Genomic DNA, 21,242 nt, shown 5'->3' on the forward strand with positions numbered 1-21,242 from the left:
AAGAAGAGAGAGAGAGAGAGAAAAAAAAAAAAAAAAAAGCCACACGCCGCACGTAGACTCGGCGAGGCCTTCAAAGTCTTCTCGTGCGCTTTAGGAAATGCTTCTCTGGGGTAATTGTAGCTCACTTGCGCTTTCTCCGTTTTGTCTGTGTTCTCCGTCCAGCGGGTGAAGGTCAAAGGTCGTTCTTACATGTGGGTCGCTCTGCACGCGTCTCCCGGAGGAAGTCAAACGGGGCGGGCGTCGTTTAAAGTGGACACGGTTCTTAGCCGAGCGACGTCCCGGCGCGCAGAGGCCGATCTCGTGAGACACAGGAAAACACGCTGCAGTCACGCATCTGGTGACTGGAGGTTACTCGATTGACTTTACCACCAATCACTGCGGACATCACTTTGTAAATACTGATTTGGGACGTAAACTGTGAGGAGAACCAGGACCTGCCGGTCCTGACCCGGGACCAGACCCGGGACCCGACTCAACCTTGGACTTGAATGTCTAGACTTGCGAACAACAAACCGCTGGTGACACTTGATGCAAGAAGTATTGGCTGCAAGAAACGTAATCTCATTAAGCTTCTTAACCCACTAATTGTAAGAACGTTCTCGTGTAATATTTGGCAACTGGAAATATTTGCGTGAGTGTGCAACAATATAATCAACCCGACGCAAACACACAAACACAAAGAACCAACTGGTGGTCCGTCCGGGTCAGCTGAGCCACACGATATGTACTGTTTTAATAAACGCACTGCGTGTGTTCATCTCCTCGTCTTCGCAGCTCCTCTTCCTCTGCGTCTCTGTGCAGCAGGTGAGACGTCACACATGATTCAACCAATCGGACGCCAGCGAGACACGTTGGCCGTATCCTCTGACGTACCTGCAGCAGCAGCGCGTTCAGTGGGTGACGCGTCCCGTGCTGTTACATCTGCAGCAGTACCCCCCCCCGGGTACGTCCGCCAAGTACCAGAGCACCTGCTTCAGGTGACAACGAGACCTTCTCGAATCTGGAGGTCGTTTGCACAGACGTACGAATGCTGCATGAGCCGCAAACGCAAACCGATCGTGTCTTAAGGCGCCGCGTTGCACCAGTGACGACTTGCGTCAGGCCGCCAGCGGCCGTTAAACGTGTCTCAGCACAACAAATCAATCTCCCCGCGATCGGCGTCCGTGCACCGGCTAGTTAAGGTGGCGGAGTCGTCTCATCAAAACGCACAAGTGCGACCTAAAAGGAAACAAAGCGCATCGTTTGGGAGCAACAAGCACACGGCCAGGACAAGTCTCTGCACGCCAGTGAAGGTCGGAGGGAAAACGCCAGAGACAACAGCGGGGGGGGGATGTGGCACGTGATGAGGAAAACACACCAGGGCAGGAAGCAGGAAGTCAACCCGGGGACACGAGAGGCCGGACACTACACAACAAAACCCACGCTGTGACGTCCTCGCCAGCAGACGCGGATGAAGGATGGACAACGACGAGAAAGATAACACGAGGAGACACAAGGAGACCACAAGGAGACACAAGGAGACACAAGGAGACCACAAGGAGACACGAGGAGACACAATGAGACCACAAGGAGACACAAGGAGACACAAGGAGACCACAAGGAGACACAAGGAGACACAAGGAGACCACAAGGAGACACGAGGAGACACAAGGAGACCACAAGGAGACACAAGGAGACACAATGAGACCACAAGGAGACACAAGGAGACCACAAGAAGACACAAGGAGACCACAAGGAGACACAATGAGACACAAGGAGACACAAGGAGACACAATGAGACACAAGGAGACCACAAGGAGACACAAGGAGACCACAAGGAGACACAAGGAGACCAGAAGAACGAGATCGCAGCAAAAAGGGGTTAAACAACCGTAAATAGAAACAGGGAAATAACAAACTCACAGTTCCAGTCCTTCATTCTCGTCATAAATGTCCGTACAGAAACGCGGAAGCGGTTCGACCTTTGGATGCAGAAGGTTAAATAAATGAATGACCATCTAACCGGGTTTCGCTGATCCGTGCGGAGCCGAGAGTTATAGTTTGATTAAACGCTTCAGCGGCAAATGGATTCGCGGTGCGTCGTGTAAGTTAAATGGGGAGAGAAGGAAGCGCAGCGTTTGTGTGAGACGCACACAGGGGCATCGGCTCCGACAGGCGACAACTGGCCTCGGAAACAAACGCCACTGTCGTCGCCAACGCCGCACATGATGCAACGGTGTTCCCGTTCCGTTCACTGTGCCGAGTCAGAACTCTGCACAAAAAAATGAAGCAACACAGATGACGTCTTTAAATAAGAGGGGGGGGGGGGGTCATCAGTAGTAACACAAGTGACATCGCATCAGACAGACGCCCCACTGTCGCAAACTCGCTGAGCAAGATGCTCGTTTGGGGCGGGGGAGTGAAGTGGCCCCCGGCTCGTTAGTGACCAACAATGGCTCCTGTGTGCAGGAGGGCCCCCTGCCCGCCCCCCCTTGTCACATGGCCGGCAAGCGTCTGAACAGAGAGACCCCGAACCCCCCCCCGACAGCCCTTCGTCCACCCGCCACACATGATCTCCCCCTCTCTCCCTCTTCACGTCTCAGGGTGGCCCCCAAAACCTTTGCAATTTACATTTCACTCCCATTGAAGTAAGTCGTGCCGGTCCTGCACCCCAAGACGAGACAACGGGACCTATTTCTAGTAACTACGTCATGTGGTGCTGGACCACAGAGCAGAGCAGCAACGCTTCGTCTTTGTTGTAAAGAACCAAGAGGTGGAAGGATGTGAGCTGGCTGGAGGGACGTTGGGCAAGATGCAGCAGGCTTAGTCCACTATGCAGGCTGCAGCAGGCTTAGTCCACTATGCAGGCTGCAGCAGGCTTAGTCCACTATGCAGGCTGCAGCATAGTTAGTCCACTATGCAGGCTGCAGCAGGCTTAGTCCACTATGCAGGCTGCAGCAGGTCTAGTCCACTATGCAGGCTGCAGCAGGTCTAGTCCACTATGCAGACTGCAGCAGGCTTAGTCCACTATGCAGGCTGCAGCAGGCTTAGTCCACTATGCAGGCTGCAGCATAGTTAGTCCACTATGCAGGCTGCAGCAGGCTTAGTCCACTATGCAGGCTGCAGCATAGTTAGTCCACTATGCAGGCTGCAGCAGGCTTAGTCCACTATGCAGGCTGCAGCATAGTTAGTCCACTATGCAGGCTGCAGCAGGCTTAGTCCACTATGCAGGCTGCAGCAGGTCTAGTCCACTATGCAGGCTGCAGCAGGCTTAGTCCACTATGCAGGCTGCAGCAGGCTTAGTCCACTATGCAGGCTGCAGCAGGTCTAGTCCACTATGCAGGCTGCAGCAGGCTTAGTCCACTATGCAGGCTGCAGCAGGCTTAGTCCACTATGCAGGCTGCAGCATAGTTAGTCCACTATGCAGGCTGCAGCAGGTCTAGTCCACTATGCAGACTGCAGCAGGCTTAGTCCACTATGCAGGCTGCAGCAGGCTTAGTCCACTATGCAGGTTGCAGCAGGCCTAGTCCACTATGCAGGCTGCAGCAGGTCTAGTCCACTATGCAGGCTGCAGCAGGCCGAGTCCACTATGCAGGCTGCAGCAGGTCGAGTCCACTATGCAGGCTGCAGCAGGCCGAGTCCACAATGCAGGCTGCAGCAGGCCTAGTCCACTATGTAGGCTGCAGCAGGTCTAGTCCACTATGCAGGCTGCAGCAGGCTTAGTCCACTATGTAGGCTGCAGCAGGTCTAGTCCACTATGCAGGCTGCAGCAGGCTTAGTCCACTATGCAGGCTGCAGCAGGCCTAGTCCACTATGCAGGCTGCAGCAGGCTTAGTCCACTATGCAAGCTGCAGCAGGCCTAGTCCACTATGCAGGCTGCAGCAGGCTTAGTCCACTATGCAAGCTGCAGCAGGTCTAGTCCACTATGCAGGCTGCAGCAGGTCTAGTCCACTATGCAGGCTGCAGCAGGTCTAGTCCACTATGCAAGCTGCAGCAGGTCTAGTCCACTATGCAGATTGCAGCAGGCCTAGTCCACTATGCAGGATGCAGCAGGCCTAGTCCACTATGCAGGCTGCAGCAGGTCTAGTCCACTATGCAGATTGCAGCAGGCCTAGTCCACTATGCAGGGTGCAGCAGGCTTAGTCCACTATGCAGACTGCATCAGGCTTAGTCCACTATGCAGGCTGCAGCAGGTCTAGTCCACTATTCAGGCTGCAGCAGGCCTAGTCCACTATGCAGGCCGCAGCAGGCCTAGTCCACTATGCAGGCTGCAGCAGGTCTAGTCCACTATGCAGGCTGCAGCAGGCCTAGTCCACTATGCAGGCTGCAACAGGCCTAGTCCACTATGCAGGCTGCAGCAGGTCTAGTCCACTATGCAGGCTGCAGCAGGCCTAGTCCACTATGCAGGCTGCAGCAGGCCTAGTCCACTATGTAGGCTGCAGCAGGTCTAGTCCACTATGCAGGCTGCAGCAGGTCTAGTCCACTATGCAGGCTGCAGCAGGCCTAGTCCACTATGCAGGCTGCAGCAGGCTTAGTCCACTATGCAGGCTGCAGCAGGTCTAGTCCACTATGCAGGCTGCAGCAGGCCTAGTCCACTATGCAGGCTGCAGCAGGCTTAGTCCACTATGTAGGCTGCAGCAGGTCTAGTCCACTATGCAGGCTGCAGCAGGCTTAGTCCACTATGCAGGCTGCAGCAGGCTTAGTCCACTATGCAGGCTGCAGCAGGCTTAGTCCACTATGCAGGCTGCAGCAGGCTTAGTCCACTATGCAGGCTGCAGCATAGTTAGTCCACTATGCAGGCTGCAGCAGGCTTAGTCCACTATGCAGGCTGCAGCAGGTCTAGTCCACTATGCAGGCTGCAGCAGGCTTAGTCCACTATGCAGGCTGCAGCAGGTCTAGTCCACTATGCAGACTGCAGCAGGCTTAGTCCACTATGCAGGCTGCAGCAGGCTTAGTCCACTATGCAGGCTGCAGCAGGTCTAGTCCACTATGCAGACTGCAGCAGGCTTAGTCCACTATGCAGGCTGCAGCATAGTTAGTCCACTATGCAGGCTGCAGCAGGCTTAGTCCACTATGCAGGCTGCAGCAGGCTTAGTCCACTATGCAGGCTGCAGCATAGTTAGTCCACTATGCAGGCTGCAGCAGGCTTAGTCCACTATGCAGGCTGCAGCATAGTTAGTCCACTATGCAGGCTGCAGCAGGCTTAGTCCACTATGCAGGCTGCAGCAGGTCTAGTCCACTATGCAGGCTGCAGCAGGCTTAGTCCACTATGCAGGCTGCAGCAGGCTTAGTCCACTATGCAGGCTGCAGCAGGTCTAGTCCACTATGCAGGCTGCAGCAGGCTTAGTCCACTATGCAGGCTGCAGCAGGCTTAGTCCACTATGCAGGCTGCAGCATAGTTAGTCCACTATGCAGGCTGCAGCAGGTCTAGTCCACTATGCAGACTGCAGCAGGCTTAGTCCACTATGCAGGCTGCAGCAGGCTTAGTCCACTATGCAGGTTGCAGCAGGCCTAGTCCACTATGCAGGCTGCAGCAGGTCTAGTCCACTATGCAGGCTGCAGCAGGCCGAGTCCACTATGCAGGCTGCAGCAGGTCGAGTCCACTATGCAGGCTGCAGCAGGCCGAGTCCACAATGCAGGCTGCAGCAGGCCTAGTCCACTATGTAGGCTGCAGCAGGTCTAGTCCACTATGCAGGCTGCAGCAGGCTTAGTCCACTATGTAGGCTGCAGCAGGTCTAGTCCACTATGCAGGCTGCAGCAGGCTTAGTCCACTATGCAGGCTGCAGCAGGCCTAGTCCACTATGCAGGCTGCAGCAGGCTTAGTCCACTATGCAAGCTGCAGCAGGCCTAGTCCACTATGCAGGCTGCAGCAGGCTTAGTCCACTATGCAAGCTGCAGCAGGTCTAGTCCACTATGCAGGCTGCAGCAGGTCTAGTCCACTATGCAGGCTGCAGCAGGTCTAGTCCACTATGCAAGCTGCAGCAGGTCTAGTCCACTATGCAGATTGCAGCAGGCCTAGTCCACTATGCAGGATGCAGCAGGCCTAGTCCACTATGCAGGCTGCAGCAGGTCTAGTCCACTATGCAGATTGCAGCAGGCCTAGTCCACTATGCAGGGTGCAGCAGGCTTAGTCCACTATGCAGACTGCATCAGGCTTAGTCCACTATGCAGGCTGCAGCAGGTCTAGTCCACTATTCAGGCTGCAGCAGGCCTAGTCCACTATGCAGGCCGCAGCAGGCCTAGTCCACTATGCAGGCTGCAGCAGGTCTAGTCCACTATGCAGGCTGCAGCAGGCCTAGTCCACTATGCAGGCTGCAACAGGCCTAGTCCACTATGCAGGCTGCAGCAGGTCTAGTCCACTATGCAGGCTGCAGCAGGCCTAGTCCACTATGCAGGCTGCAGCAGGCCTAGTCCACTATGTAGGCTGCAGCAGGTCTAGTCCACTATGCAGGCTGCAGCAGGCCTAGTCCACTATGCAGGCTGCAGCAGGCTTAGTCCACTATGCAGGCTGCAGCAGGTCTAGTCCACTATGCAGGCTGCAGCAGGCCTAGTCCACTATGCAGGCTGCAGCAGGCTTAGTCCACTATGTAGGCTGCAGCAGGTCTAGTCCACTATGCAGGCTGCAGCAGGCTTAGTCCACTATGCAGGCTGCAGCAGGCTTAGTCCACTATGCAGGCTGCAGCAGGCTTAGTCCACTATGCAGGCTGCAGCAGGCTTAGTCCACTATGCAGGCTGCAGCATAGTTAGTCCACTATGCAGGCTGCAGCAGGCTTAGTCCACTATGCAGGCTGCAGCAGGTCTAGTCCACTATGCAGGCTGCAGCAGGCTTAGTCCACTATGCAGGCTGCAGCAGGTCTAGTCCACTATGCAGACTGCAGCAGGCTTAGTCCACTATGCAGGCTGCAGCAGGCTTAGTCCACTATGCAGGCTGCAGCATAGTTAGTCCACTATGCAGGCTGCAGCAGGCTTAGTCCACTATGCAGGCTGCAGCATAGTTAGTCCACTATGCAGGCTGCAGCAGGCTTAGTCCACTATGCAGGCTGCAGCAGGTCTAGTCCACTATGCAGGCTGCAGCAGGCTTAGTCCACTATGCAGGCTGCAGCAGGCTTAGTCCACTATGCAGGCTGCAGCAGGTCTAGTCCACTATGCAGGCTGCAGCAGGCTTAGTCCACTATGCAGGCTGCAGCAGGCTTAGTCCACTATGCAGGCTGCAGCATAGTTAGTCCACTATGCAGGCTGCAGCAGGTCTAGTCCACTATGCAGGCTGCAGCAGGCTTAGTCCACTATGCAGGCTGCAGCAGGCTTAGTCCACTATGCAGGTTGCAGCAGGCCTAGTCCACTATGCAGGCTGCAGCAGGTCTAGTCCACTATGCAGGCTGCAGCAGGCCGAGTCCACTATGCAGGCTGCAGCAGGTCGAGTCCACTATGCAGGCTGCAGCAGGCCGAGTCCACAATGCAGGCTGCAGCAGGCCTAGTCCACTATGTAGGCTGCAGCAGGTCTAGTCCACTATGCAGGCTGCAGCAGGCTTAGTCCACTATGTAGGCTGCAGCAGGTCTAGTCCACTATGCAGGCTGCAGCAGGCTTAGTCCACTATGCAGGCTGCAGCAGGCCTAGTCCACTATGCAGGCTGCAGCAGGCTTAGTCCACTATGCAAGCTGCAGCAGGCCTAGTCCACTATGCAGGCTGCAGCAGGCTTAGTCCACTATGCAAGCTGCAGCAGGTCTAGTCCACTATGCAGGCTGCAGCAGGTCTAGTCCACTATGCAGGCTGCAGCAGGTCTAGTCCACTATGCAAGCTGCAGCAGGTCTAGTCCACTATGCAGATTGCAGCAGGCCTAGTCCACTATGCAGGGTGCAGCAGGCCTAGTCCACTATGCAGGCTGCAGCAGGTCTAGTCCACTATGCAGATTGCAGCAGGCCTAGTCCACTATGCAGGGTGCAGCAGGCTTAGTCCACTATGCAGACTGCATCAGGCTTAGTCCACTATGCAGGCTGCAGCAGGTCTAGTCCACTATTCAGGCTGCAGCAGGCCTAGTCCACTATGCAGGCCGCAGCAGGCCTAGTCCACTATGTAGGCTGCAGCAGGTCTAGTCCACTATGCAGGCTGCAGCAGGCCTAGTCCACTATGCAGGCTGAAGCAGGCTTAGTCCACTATGCAGGCTGCAGCAGGCCTAGTCCACTATGCAGGCTGCAGCAGGCTTAGTCCACTATGCAGGCTGCAGCAGGCCTAGTCCACTATGCAGGCTGCAGCAGGCTTAGTCCACTATGCAGGCTGCAGCAGGTCTAGTCCACTATGCAGGCTGCAGCAGGCCTAGTCCACTATGCAGGCTGCAGCAGGCTTAGTCCACTATGTAGGCTGCAGCAGGTCTAGTCCACTATGCAGGCTGCAGCAGGCTTAGTCCACTATGCAGGCTGCAGCAGGCTTAGTCCACTATGCAGGCTGCAGCAGGCTTAGTCCACTATGCAGGCTGCAGCATAGTTAGTCCACTATGCAGGCTGCAGCAGGCTTAGTCCACTATGCAGGCTGCAGCAGGTCTAGTCCACTATGCAGGCTGCAGCAGGCTTAGTCCACTATGCAGGCTGCAGCATAGTTAGTCCACTATGCAGGCTGCAGCAGGTCTAGTCCACTATGCAGGCTGCAGCATAGTTAGTCCACTATGCAGGCTGCAGCAGGCTTAGTCCACTATGCAGGCTGCAGCAGGCCTAGTCTACTATGCAGGGTGCAGCAGGCCTAGTCCACTATGCAGGCTGCAGCAGGCCTAGTCCACTATGCAGGCTGCAGCAGGCCTAGTCCACTATGCAGGGTGCAGCAGGCCTAGTCCACTATGCAGGCTGCAGCAGGCCTAGTCCACTATGCAGGCTGCAGCAGGCCTAGTCCACTATGCAGGGTGCAGCAGGTCTAGTCCACTATGCAGGCTGAAAGGAATCCAGAGGAGCAGAGGACCTGAGGCGGAGACACAACGTGAGGTGGTGAGTGTTTTAGCCGCAGCATAAGTTCCGGGTTTGTGGTGGACGGCTGGAGAATATAAAGCCTGGAGCTCGATTGGTGGATTACAGCTCTGTCGGTCAATTAGTGGGAGGAGCTCCGCCAAAGACCACGACGAGCTTTCTGCTGGTAATAAGAGCTTGTAAATTATTCACATTACAACAAACAAAGTGCAACAATGACTCTTATGAAAGCAAAAGGAAAACGGTCTTACAAACGAATGCATCACGTCCGCCCATCCAAAACACGTCCTTGGAGACGTTATGAGCTGATTCACCGTTGACTGACAGGCCTGACGGCCTCGCAGCACTCTGGTCTGCTTGGATCTGGGCCCCCTGCTGAGCCGTGACCAACCAAATGCTGAATGAGTCAAACAGACAAAGATCCAACGTGAAGGGAAACCGACGGACTACATTTTGAAAGGCTTTTGTTCTCCAAACTAAATGTCTCACACTGCTGATGATTTTACCGCTGTAAGTGTTTCAGCCTTTCAGCGTTTGGAGGCAAACATTGTTTTTGTGGGCTATTAGAGATGTTTAAACAGGAGCAGACGCACATGTCACAGATTAGATTAGACATTTAGAGCGTCTCTCACAGTGTTGCAGTCCAGACTAAATACATATACACATAAATGAGGTAATAAACAGGCAGTTCAGAGACACAACCCCCCGTTTTGGCCTTGAACTGATTGTCTTTGTCTTTGCTGCTGATTCAGGGCGTCCTCGCCGCCAAGACCAACCTAGAGGTTTAGTGTCACCGCGACACCCGAGTGCACTTTGTGACTACATCCACCAACACACATACTTATATGCACATACAACATATTTATTATAAACAAATTCTATTTCATTTATTATTTATAAATATTCAATATTTTATTTATTATTTATAAATAGTTTATTATTTATAAATATTTTTTATTTATTATATAAATATGTTGTATTCACATACAGCATATTTATTATACACATATTTTATTTTATTAATTATATAAATATGTTGTATTTATATACAACATATTTATTCTAAACATATTTAATTTTATTTATTATTTATAAATATTTAATTTTAATTTATAAATATTGTATTATTTATAAATATTTTATTTTATTTATTATATAAATATGTTGTATTTACATACAACATATTTATATTTGGTTATGTAAAATAACCTGAAACAACCTAGAGGTTTAGTGTCAACGCGACACCCGAGTTCACTTTGTGACTACATCCACCAACACACATACTTATATGCACATACAACATATTTATTATAAAAAAAAAATATTTTATTTATTATTTATAAATAGTTTATTATTTATAAATATTTTTTTATTTATTATTTATTATAGAAATATGTTGTATTCACATACAACATATTTATTATAAACATATTTTATTTTATTATTTATAAATAGTTTATTTTTATTTCTTATTTATAAATATTTTGTTATTTATTATTTATTATATAAATATGTTGTATTTACATACAACATATTTATATTTGGTTATATAAAATAACCAAAAGCAGCCTACCATCATCCCGTTACTGTGAGGGCACTTTGCTTCTAAACACGGACAGAAAAAACAAACAAGTCCGTCGCCAACACGTGGAGACGACGGGTGTCCAAAAGACAATTCTTGCCTTTCTCTCTTTGTCCTCGCACACGCATGCTTGGACAGAGCACATGACTCCCTGTGGGTTGTAAAATATGCTGCCGTGTTGAGGCGGCCCGAGGAATGCAGGAAGGGTCTGAGTGGTGCCGCTCTGCAGGGACCAATCGAAGTGCTGAAGCCATAACCCAGTGTCCCCCCCAGAACCTTCAGCCTGAACCCTCAGGGACCTCATTGACCTCACCGGCTCTGCAAGGGCTTGAAAGGAAATTCAAATGGGACTTTGTACTCTGTAAAGAGGCTGTGGACCAACAGTGAAAGGTACAACCGCCACGTTCGTCTTTAACAAAGCCCGACGATTGTTTTCCTGGATGTGGGCGATCGGTTCCTCCGGAGACACGCGTGACAGCAGCAGGGAGGCCGGATCCCGTGTGTCTCCTTCACGCCCCGAGAGAAGACGCTTCCCACGAGAGACGCTCCTCAAATAGTTATATCTCATCATGTCATCATGACTTATTTAAGCTTTTTTTAGTCCGACCAGCCTCATTGACAAGCACGTAGCTGAATGATGGAAGAGCTGGGTTCACGTCACAGCACTGAGCCGTTTCAGATCCAGATGTTCCAGGAGGAGAGCCACTGGAATGGTCCTCGCCGGGTTGGCAGTGCTCATCACAAGTCCGCTCTCCACCCGCACTGACCAGATGTTGCTCCAGCAGCAGGGCTGATGTTGTTTCATGCTTGTGGTTTGAAAAACGCACACTGACATGCTGATCTGAGCGAGTGGCTTCATCCCTTCTCCCGTGTGCGGCCTGCGCGGGATCCACCAATAAATGTGTGCAGTCGTGTTGAGGACCACCAACGCTTCCTCATTTTCTGCAACGTGCAACTAAATGATTATTTATAAATGCCCCCAAAGAGAAAATGAATCTAAATGACATCTTTAATTCCCACAATGGTCAACTGTCACTTCCCAACAGAGCGACACCAGAGCTCCGTCATTATGCAAGCGGCGATTAGTCCGTATGGATCACTGCGGAGCACGTGCACACGCACGCGCACGGGCTGAACTGAAGCCACGTCTGACCAGCAGCCGAGTCACGAAGCCATCGACGCGTTCGTCAGCTGTAGCAGAACTATGCATGAAGGACATCTGTCGTTGCCGGGTGCAACTAATGCAACCGTTCAAACCTCGATTGAACTGCATAAAAAGGAAGGAAGTGGGATGTCGGCGCAGCAGAAAACACGGAAGCAAACTGCACCACATTAGCGCGCTGATAAGTAACTCGGTAACGCTGCTTCTGGAATGACTAACATTAAATAAGTTATGTATTCAGCTATTTAATGCCCTAACAGGAGAGCGCGTCGCTGCACCGGTAACCATGGAAACCCCTCAGGTAAACGCTGAGCTGCTCCGTGTCCTAAACAGTCCCCGTCACGGCCCCGAGGTGCAGGGCAAGAAGTGCACGTGTGCTTATCCGAGATGTCGGATTACGCGTCAATGTTATGAACGAAGTTTGTGGCCCTTCTAGAGGATTATGGCTGAAGCACAGACGAGGTCCAACAGGTTTTTTATGGTTGTAAAACGTCGTATAACATGAGATGGTGAAGAACCAGTTTAGAATTAATGCTTAATAGACACACAAGACGCTCAACTTTTGGAAAAAAAACATCAATTTTATTTTGAAATGACAGATCTTGTGCCCACTCAGTTTTCTTTCTTCCTCTTTTTTTTTTCCAACCATAATTTCGTTTTTTTGAAAATCTCTTCTGCCAATGAGCAACAACAATGCTCTTAAAAATGAAATAAAAAAAAAGGTAAAACTCTTCGGAGAAAATAAACTTGATCTAAAAATAACAAACAAAAAAAGAAAAAAAAGGTACAAGAAAAACATCCATTGATTTATTTTGAAGGGACGGGGGAGGAGAGAGAGGACTCGAAACCAAATAAACAAGAGATGCTACAACGGGGAAAATGGCTCTTCACCGCGTCCCGCTGCCAATGCGAGCATGACAGCCAATCACAGTGTAGTGTTCACCAGCTCCCATGATGCCCCTCTCTCCCCGGGAGGCTAAGGCAGTCAAACACAGCGGGTTACAGGAGGCGTGGACCTCCGAGCGGTAGATTGTGAGATGAATCACCAGAGGGAAAGATCTCCGGCCCGGGGGGGGGGGGGAGATCTTTTTGAGACTTCGGGGGGAAAACATTCAATATTTGACAATAACTGCTGCCGTGGACAATTTATCAGCTGTTCGTCGGTGTTCTTGTGGCTTAATATCTACAGGCGGAAAGCCTGCCGTTAGATCGCGTGCTCTGATTCTGCCACGGCTTCCATTGATCACGCCCAACAAAAAGCGGAGGGGGAAAGTAAAGAGCAATGCAATCAGGTCCAGAATTGATCATTCACGAAGAAAAGCCACATTTGGACTAAATATAAGCAGGGATTCACAGCACAAAGCACAAGTATGAAGACAGACGGGTGAGTTGCAGTTGGCAACGGTCAACTTTGAGGCTACAATCCAAAACCACAGCAGTCTGGCTGCAGACGAGGAGCTAAACGTGGACGACATGACTCGGCGTTACTCACAGCAGCCACAAAGCATCAAGCACATGGTTAGAGAGCGGAGATCTTCTCCTGCCGGAGGTACAGTGTGTCGCGACCGAGAGCTGCGCTGTCAAACACAAAGAGCTTCCTAAAAGTTTGGTCCTCGTCACGTGGAAACTTCCCCCCCCCCCGTCGCCCGGCTGAGATGAGGAGGAGCGCGATGGCCAACCACGGACCTCCTGGGGAAGAGGGCACGGGCCGCGAGTGGCGAGGAAGGAAGGTCGACCCCCCCCCCCCCCCCCCCCCCCCCTCACTCGCCTATCTGACGCTACGGCTAGCAGCCAGTTAGCTTAGCTCAGTACCGAGACTTAACATAGGGGGGAAAATGGGAGAAAAACAACTAGAATCATACCAGCGCCTTGAATGCGGTTTAATTTACGGGGCCTCTTTGTTTGATTGGTCCAGTCTAGAAATGCAGTTAGCAGCGCCGCTGGTTTTGGAACGGGACAGAAAGTTTGTTCATTAGCTTCAGAAGTGCTGGTAGTCAGCGCCGGACAGCCGTTCCTTGTTCCATTATGCTAAGCTAATGTTGTTATTCCGCTCAAAGACAAGAAAGTGCTATTTATCTTCTCACGTTAGGGGATTCACACACCGGGGTAACACATATTGTACGGGTAAAACGTTAGCATTAATGCATGAATAAGCCTCTGAGTTGTATTTACCAATGAGGGTTAATGTTTCGGAGCATTTGCACTGCAAATAAACTAATCATGCTGTACGGAACGCGTTCAGTGGAGTCTCTATTTGTGCAACGACACGACTCTGTAAGCTGGACGAGATGGCCAATTCATTCACACCTTTCATATGTTGGTGTCATTTGGACAAGCCTCGGGCCACCGAGACCCGGACTTTGAGGAAAATGCGCTGTCGCCTGTCTTACTGAAGCTGTTAATGGTAAAAATAAGGGAACTACAGTTTTCTATTAAGCCGGTGTTCAGCGTTGGGTCGCATTAGATTTACGCTGGTCCTGCTGCAACTCACATTTGTTTGCGCGGGCATTTCCCTTTTCGTAAAGCCTCCACCCCGCCCTCGCCCTCTGCCCAACCTCCACCCTCAGCGGCACACCCCTCCCTGACCCCACCCCCCCTCCCCACCCGTCCAGTGGACCACGACACTGCTCTACTCGGCCTGGGCGTCGTAGTTGGCTCCGCCGGCCTTCTTCAGCTCTGTGCGGATGTTGTCCGCGTCCAGTTCCCTCGGGTCGCTGAACATGAACTCCTTGGCAAAGTTCTGGAATACAAAAAAACACGTTCAGAAAATCCAGTTACTTTTCACACGTAGCAGAATGGGAACATATTGTGCCTTTTTTTTTTATATTGTGCATTTTTTTTTTATACGGATCGCAAAAAATACAAACATGATTTTTTTTTCTTCAGAGATCGTCAATAATTGGCTCATTTAGGCTTTGATCTACTTTAAATTGGGATATTGGCGCCGTGCTAAATGTTGTGAATTAGCGTATGTGAGCACTTTACAATAGTAAAGTGCTCACATATGGTGTGACAACAATGTGGGGACAAAGAAACAATAATTGTTAAAACTTCCATGCGCGTTAGCTAGCTAGCTTAGCGCGTTAGCTAGCTAGCTTGCTAACTCCCACAACTTCATGCTAACGTTACAGAAGAGCACCGCGTAACCGGCAGGACTTGGTATATGTTGGTAGAATATTTAGCCAGATTTAATTGTTTATAACCGTTGAAATAGCTTATGCTAACCTCAAGCGCTGCTAGTTAATGCTAGTCGCTAGCATCTTGAGTGACGTTATGATTAGCGTTAAGGGAGAGCGCCGTGAATTGGATTCTTACATGAAAAGCTGGGACATGTGTATGCTAGTAATTAGCATTAGCTCAAGCCATGTGAATGCTAGGGATTAGCATAAGCGCTTCGGAAGCTAGTCCAAAGGGTGGAGGTTAGTCTTCACGGTGAGGCGCGTCCATGTTTCCCTCGGATGAGCCAACCGCACAAATTCACTAGTAGCTGCTATGGAAATTTATAACACAAAATGTGTGAAAAGACTGTCGCTATCAAGCTAACAGATAGCACGTCTGTAGCGGTTAACATAGCTCTCTGAAATTAGGCTGATTATTCACTGCATTGTGTCTTTAACATTTCATTTAACAAAGAGTTGATAAAAAAGACTTTCCCAACTAAAGCTAAGCTAAGCTAAATGTCTTCATGAGGATTCCTTGATTGAATAAAAACCATCATTTGTCCGACTCTCTGCAAACGATCCGTTCACCGAAAACCACACAGCTTCACGACGCGCGAGCCGCTGACCTGCACGATCTCTTTGACCAGCGCCTTGTCGGTGCTGATCTTGGCGCGCTGCAGCCCGCTGATGTTCTCGCCGATCCAGGTGATCAGGGTGAACTTGGCCCGTTTGCTCATGGCGTCCCCCATCGTGATCCGCACGAAGGCAAACAGGCGGGCGTCATCTGAGGGAGGAGACGGAAGAGGCCGCGTTGAGAATCAGAACAGTGCAGCCGAGGTTCACACATTGGAACGCAGATGAATACAAAAAGGTTCTGTTTTTTTTTTTTTTTTTAAGGTTCCAAACGCAGCGGTGGAGTCCGAGCAGCTGAAACCTGAACATTTCCTGCATGAGACGCCAAAACATTTGTGGCGCTTTCTTCTCCCGGCTTGCACCCCCTCAGGCCTCCAGAACCCCCCCTCAGGCCTCCAGGACCTCCAGGACCCCCCCTCAGGCCTCCAGGACCCCCCCTCAGGCCTCCAGGACCTCCAGGACCCCCCCTCAGGCCTCCAGGACCCCCCCTCAGGCCTCCAGAACCCCCCCCTCAGGCCTCCAGGACCCCCCCTCAGGCCTCCAGAACCCCCCCCTCAGGCCTCCAGAACCCCCCCTCAGGCCTCCAGAACCCCCCCCTCAGGCCTCCAGGACCTCCCCTCAGGCCTCCAGAACCCCCCCTCAGGCCTCCAGGACCTCCCCCTCAGGCCTCCAGAACCCCCCCCCAGGCCTCCAGAACCCCCCCTCAGGCCTCCAGAACCCCCCCTCAGGCCGCCAGAACCTATTCAGCTGAAACAATGAGCCTTTTCGCAAGCTGCACTGGTGACAAACCCATCGGCTCTTAAGTGGCTTGTACGAGCGATTTAAGGAAACCTTTTGAGTTTGAATGAAAAGCCGTCGCCACGTTGTGTTTTTGCAACCAATAAACAGCTGACATGTCCGGATGTGGAAACTCTTGACGGATCTCTTCACTGGAAAGGTCTTTTTTTTTTTTAAAACAAGAGTCGCACTCGGTGGATTTCTGTCACGTGTAAAAAGGGAACAGAGAAGCCGCAGCCAAAAACTGCCAGAGGGGAAGAAAAGAGCCACGAACACGAACACGCCTCCAAAAGGCCGACGGAGACAAGGCCATCATTTAAACTGGGAAGTGAAATAAACAGCGTGAATTAAAAGCGTTGTTAAAGAGGTTTGGGTTCCCCCTCAAAACCCAGGAAGTCTCCGGGTTTCATTTTCTACGCAGCGCCAAGATCACAAGACAAGTGATTTATGTCGGTTTGTTTCCCGTTTAAAGAACGCTGGATTTCATCTCCCCCGTATTATAATTAAAGAAGCGGTTTGTCTGTAACGCAACAATAAAGACAACGACCATCACATAAATAATATTCTCAAATCAAAGAGCCCTAAAAAGGTCACCAGCCAAGCGGCTGAAACCGGACGTTCAGCCATCAGCTTCCTGTGCTCTCAACTATTGAGCAACTCATGTGCCGACTGAAAAGAAAAGTGTGTTTAAGATATTAGGAACGCTTTTAAGATTCGGTTTTCACCACTTCGACTGAACCCGTTATTCGGCCTCCACAAGTCGTGACAGTTCACATCCCTGCAGGACGACACAAACTCTGAGAGTAAATCAATTGACGACGGACCGAAGAGTCGATGGCACCACAGGTCGATCCTTTGGGTCTCAACGAAACGTCTGCAACATACTTGTCAAAACACCACGAGGATCCTTTAAAAAAAAAGGACCCGGTCCGAAAAACTGCTCCCATTTCACAGTGACGACACAATGAGGAAGCTCATTCCAGCCACTCGTGCGTGACGACGGTTTGCACACAGACTCACACAGAGTTCCTACGTTATCAGCAGTTATCAGACCTCCTCCGTGGCCGTGTTCTCAGATCAGAGCCGCCGCACGTTAAAGCGGAGCGGCCACCATAAAGGAGTCTTATCGGGTTCAGCAATGAAGGACACTGTGAGGTTCGACACCCGGTGACCCTTTGCCTCCACTCTCAAAACGCATTACTTCCTCACTTTTGTTTCCTGGTTCCGTCTTTCCTCGAGCCGCGCTGACTCTGCACTTTTCTCCATGAGTGAGGTCATCATCTCCCAAGGGGGATGCATCCTGACAACCGGGTCTTTATCATCTAGGGTCCCTTGGTGGAGGAGCTCCTCGGTTTTCGGACGACGTTCTGACAGACAGACGGAACGCAAGCGAAGCTGCTGGTCCGATTCACGCGTCCCACAGAACGGACCAGTTCTATTTCAACCAAACACCACCTGCTTCACCTTTGGAGCCGACCTAGAAGAACCTCGGAGGAACCCCAGTCCATCGGGGTCAGCGCGAATGGAGTTCAGCATTCTTGTGCAAACTGGGCACAAGACGTGCAAACATGCGAAACTCTGACCCGCTGGTGGCGCTAGAGGAAAGGTCACGGTCCCATTGAAGCCATCAGCACGACAAAATGCAATATTTACTAGAACAGCAATTGTGGGAGGACAGGACGCCTTCAGGAGACGCCGGGTTTCCCCCGAGGCGCCACGAAGAATTCACGACGGCGACTAAATAAGTGATTGCGTGGCGCCACATTTTAAATCAGCAGACCTTGTGCAGCAAAAGAGGCAACAATGTATCAGAGAGCCACACCCGGCAGAGCAGCACGCGTCCACGCCAGACGCTTCCTATATGCTCCCCTTTCTCTTCTTGAGACGAACCAAAGCGGCTCCACAAGTCTGCTGCGTTAATTCACTCATGTAATCCCGATGGAGGTGCTATTCTGGAAGAAGAAGCAACAGGTGAACATGAACGCCGACCCGACGGGGGAACCTAAAGTTCCCACAGCTCCACGTAGCAGATTCACGAGAGCAACACACAGAGAGATTAAGCGCTTCGTCTTGTGAAAGACAAAGACAGGACATTGCGGGAGAGATTACGCGGCGCGGTCCGGCTGCAGGGCTCAGGGGGCCGGTGGGTGACGGAGCACCGGGCGTTTTAAGGGATTAGTGTCCTGCCACGTCAAGCCGCGTGGCCCCGTCCACACACACACACACACACACACACACACACAATAAGATCCAGCGCTTACCTGTGCACATGCTCTTAAAGTCCTCGTAGTCCGCCCCGGTCCCTGCGGGCAGGATCATGGCGCCCTCGTATTTGAACGCGGCCCTGGAGGATGCACAACGACCACCGGCGTTACTTACCGCCACCTGCGACATTGTGGCGCACATCGAGCCCCCCCATTTTTTTATTTTTTTATTTGTTATTTATGCAAACTGCAGCAATGCACACAAGATCGCCCCGCAAACCCCCCCCGATGCGAGGTGGAGGTGGTATGGGGGGGGGGGGGGGGGGGGTGAGGAGGGGAGGGGGGCGTATCGGCCATGTGCGTGTGTCACGACTATAACGTTATCCTCTGTGAATACGGGACAAAGGAAATTACTGCTGCCCCGCCGGGGGCCTGGTGCGGGTGCAGCGTGCGGCCGCTGGCGCAGAACGCGGATCGGACGGGATCAGCCGAGGACGGGACGGGACGGGACGGGGCGCTGCGTCCAGCGTGCGCGCGCGCGCGCGTTGGCTTTTTAGGGCGGAACCCGGCGGAAGGATGGGAGCCGCAAAGCGCCTCCGACGCGCCGCTCCAGCGCGCTTTCAAATATCGAACAATTTAAAACGTTGTGTTGGTTAAACGCGGATGTTCACGTGACTAAAACGCGCGGCGCATCTTGCCGTCCGCGTCCCCGGGGGCGCGTCTTCCACTCGGCGCGCACCCGGTTCGCGGTTTCGCAATAGAAGTTGACGTTTTATCCAAAGCCTCTTATGGATCCTCCGCGCGTCGCCGCGGAGGCGCAGTGGGCGGTACCGGCTCACCAGAAGGGACGTTTATAACGAAGATCTGATGGTAAAAACGGATTGATCGACGCATTGGATGTTCGCTGGCGGGTTTCCATTAGTCGCGCGACACCGAAGGTTAAGTGTTTTTTTTTTTTTCTAGATTAATCGCATCCTTTAACGGCGCGCGGGGACGTGCGTGCCGCGCACTCACCAGTTCACGTCCGTGTTGTCGTCTCTGACTTGGTTGTAAGCGTCTCTGCAAGCCTCTTTGTCGATTTGGGTCGCCATGTTCCCCCTCAGAGAGAAGTGGGAAGAGTGGAAGTCGCCGTCGTGTCGGTCCGAACCCGGAGAGCGCTGCTGGCACCGCGTCAAGGAGAAGCTCTCACGGGCGGGCGATGCGCATCGGGGGGTCCGCGGGTCTCGCTGCAGAGCTTCGCTCCCAAAAAAAAAATCACACGACCTCCGCACCGGCACCGGCTGCTCTGCTGCTCTGCTGGGCCGATCAGACCGATGGGTTCACCTTCTACTTGTGGATGATGGACGGAGTGAGGCCGCCTTTAAGGCAGACGCAACGCTCCGACCCCGATGTTCCGGGAAGGACTTTCAAAATAAAGCTGAACAAAAAAAGAGACGGGGGAATTCCTGCAGCCAAATGGTTCCTGGTTCCTGATTCACCGATTGTGACTTTATGTGTGTTCACATACATGTTTATTAAGGTTCATCTCAAAATGGATGGATCGATAGATACTTTATTGATCCCCCGAGAGGGAAATTTTGGTATCACAGCAGCATGTACAGGGAAGAAAATAGGATAAAAAGATACACATTATATACAATATAATAAGATAGAAATATTAAATTGAATTACATTAAATAAACTAAACTGAAACAAAAGAATAACCTTCCAAAAGAGACATTAATAATAATTTGTAAAAGGAGAAGAGGAAGCAGCAACATCGTGTTTTTGATGAGGACACCAGCTGCCACTTTCAGATTCCTCTTGAAGTAGGTTTCATCATCACAGCGCATTAACCTCACAAGCAACGTCTAGTTTACTTACATTTGCTGTATATTTGATCTGTTATGGAGGTGAAGGTGAAGAAATGATTAGTTTACAAGAATGTCATATATGCACAGAAACTAACTGCTGCACTTTGAGGAATCAGATATTGTTGGAAGGACAACAAGTTCGTTCTTTTCTTATGCGAGAAAATGCCAAATACCTTTGCATATATAATATTATTTTTCAGTGAGACACGTCAGTTTTATTCTGAAGGCAAAACAGTCAACTTCCGGTTTTTCTTGTTCTAACGGATCCAACTTGCCTTGTGCGGAGGTATTGAAATCCACACATTTGGCTTTTAGTCGTTTTATTTTAGTTGCAAGCTTTTGTCCTGTAAGGTCAATTATTTGGAAGTATACGAGCAGCCACATATTCCAAGCAGCACAGTACTACACTACCCTGAATGATGTAGTATTTGGCTACTCAGTACTTGGCTACTACAACAGATACACATCTACACACCACAATCAGTGAGCCGGGCAGGGATTGCATGTAGATTGTACTACATTAAAGTACAGTATGGAGTACAGTCAGCACAGAGGCTAAAGGCGTCGTCCCTTCTTCCGGGCGCAACCTGCAGCCTCCACCAGCTCCACCTGCTCCATAATGACCGAGCAGGAGGGGGGCAGCACCGACCACCCGGCCTGAGCTCCACCACTGCACCGCTCCGCCACCTGCTGGTGCAGCAACAGCCCATCTGAGTAGTTCCAGGGAGCAGCTGCTCACATGAGAACGGAAACGTTATCGATGCACATCAACGGCCTTCACGATACGCGTTTTGTGCATCTTGATGTAAAACGTTGCAGTCAATGTTACTTTGCTTTATGTACTTCATGCTGTCACATGATAAATGTTTATGTTTTAAAAGATAGATGTTGACAGGATGTCGGTTACACCTCAAAACCTTTTTTAACACGCTGGTGTTAATC

At 51.2% G+C, this 21,242-nt stretch overlaps 1 protein-coding gene and 1 long non-coding RNA gene across 2 annotated transcripts; one reads left to right on the forward strand and one right to left on the reverse strand.

Moving 5' to 3' along the window:
- Positions 1-12,232: 12,232 nt before the first annotated feature.
- On the reverse strand, positions 12,233-19,998 carry LOC144390748 (coactosin-like protein). The gene is made up of 4 exons (XM_078097063.1): positions 19,462-19,998; positions 18,505-18,587; positions 15,460-15,617; positions 12,233-14,412 (listed from the first exon to the last, which is right to left on the reverse strand). Exons 1-4 carry the CDS (start codon positions 19,536-19,538, stop codon positions 14,302-14,304), a joined length of 429 nt encoding a protein of 142 aa, XP_077953189.1. The 5' UTR covers positions 19,539-19,998; the 3' UTR covers positions 12,233-14,301.
- Positions 19,167-20,432, forward strand: LOC144390749 (uncharacterized). The gene is made up of 2 exons (XR_013454590.1): positions 19,167-19,317; positions 19,411-20,432. It is a non-coding gene; the product is annotated as an uncharacterized LOC144390749 (long non-coding RNA).
- Positions 20,433-21,242: the final 810 nt, after the last annotated feature.

Source organism: Gasterosteus aculeatus, chromosome Y (genome assembly GCF_964276395.1).
Source record: "Gasterosteus aculeatus chromosome Y, fGasAcu3.hap1.1, whole genome shotgun sequence".
NCBI lineage: Eukaryota > Metazoa > Chordata > Actinopteri > Perciformes > Gasterosteidae > Gasterosteus > Gasterosteus aculeatus.

Coding starts and splice junctions, on each gene's coding strand:
- LOC144390748 (XM_078097063.1), bottom strand. CDS start 19,538: ATGGCGACCCAAATCGACAAAGAGGCTTGCAGAGACGCTTACAACCAA. Junction 15,618..18,504: donor CTTTAAGAGCATGTGCACAG/GTAAGCGCTGGA, acceptor CTCCTCCCTCAG/ATGACGCCCGCCTGTTTGCC. Junction 14,413..15,459: donor TGGTCAAAGAGATCGTGCAG/GTCAGCGGCTCG, acceptor TTTGTATTCCAG/AACTTTGCCAAGGAGTTCAT.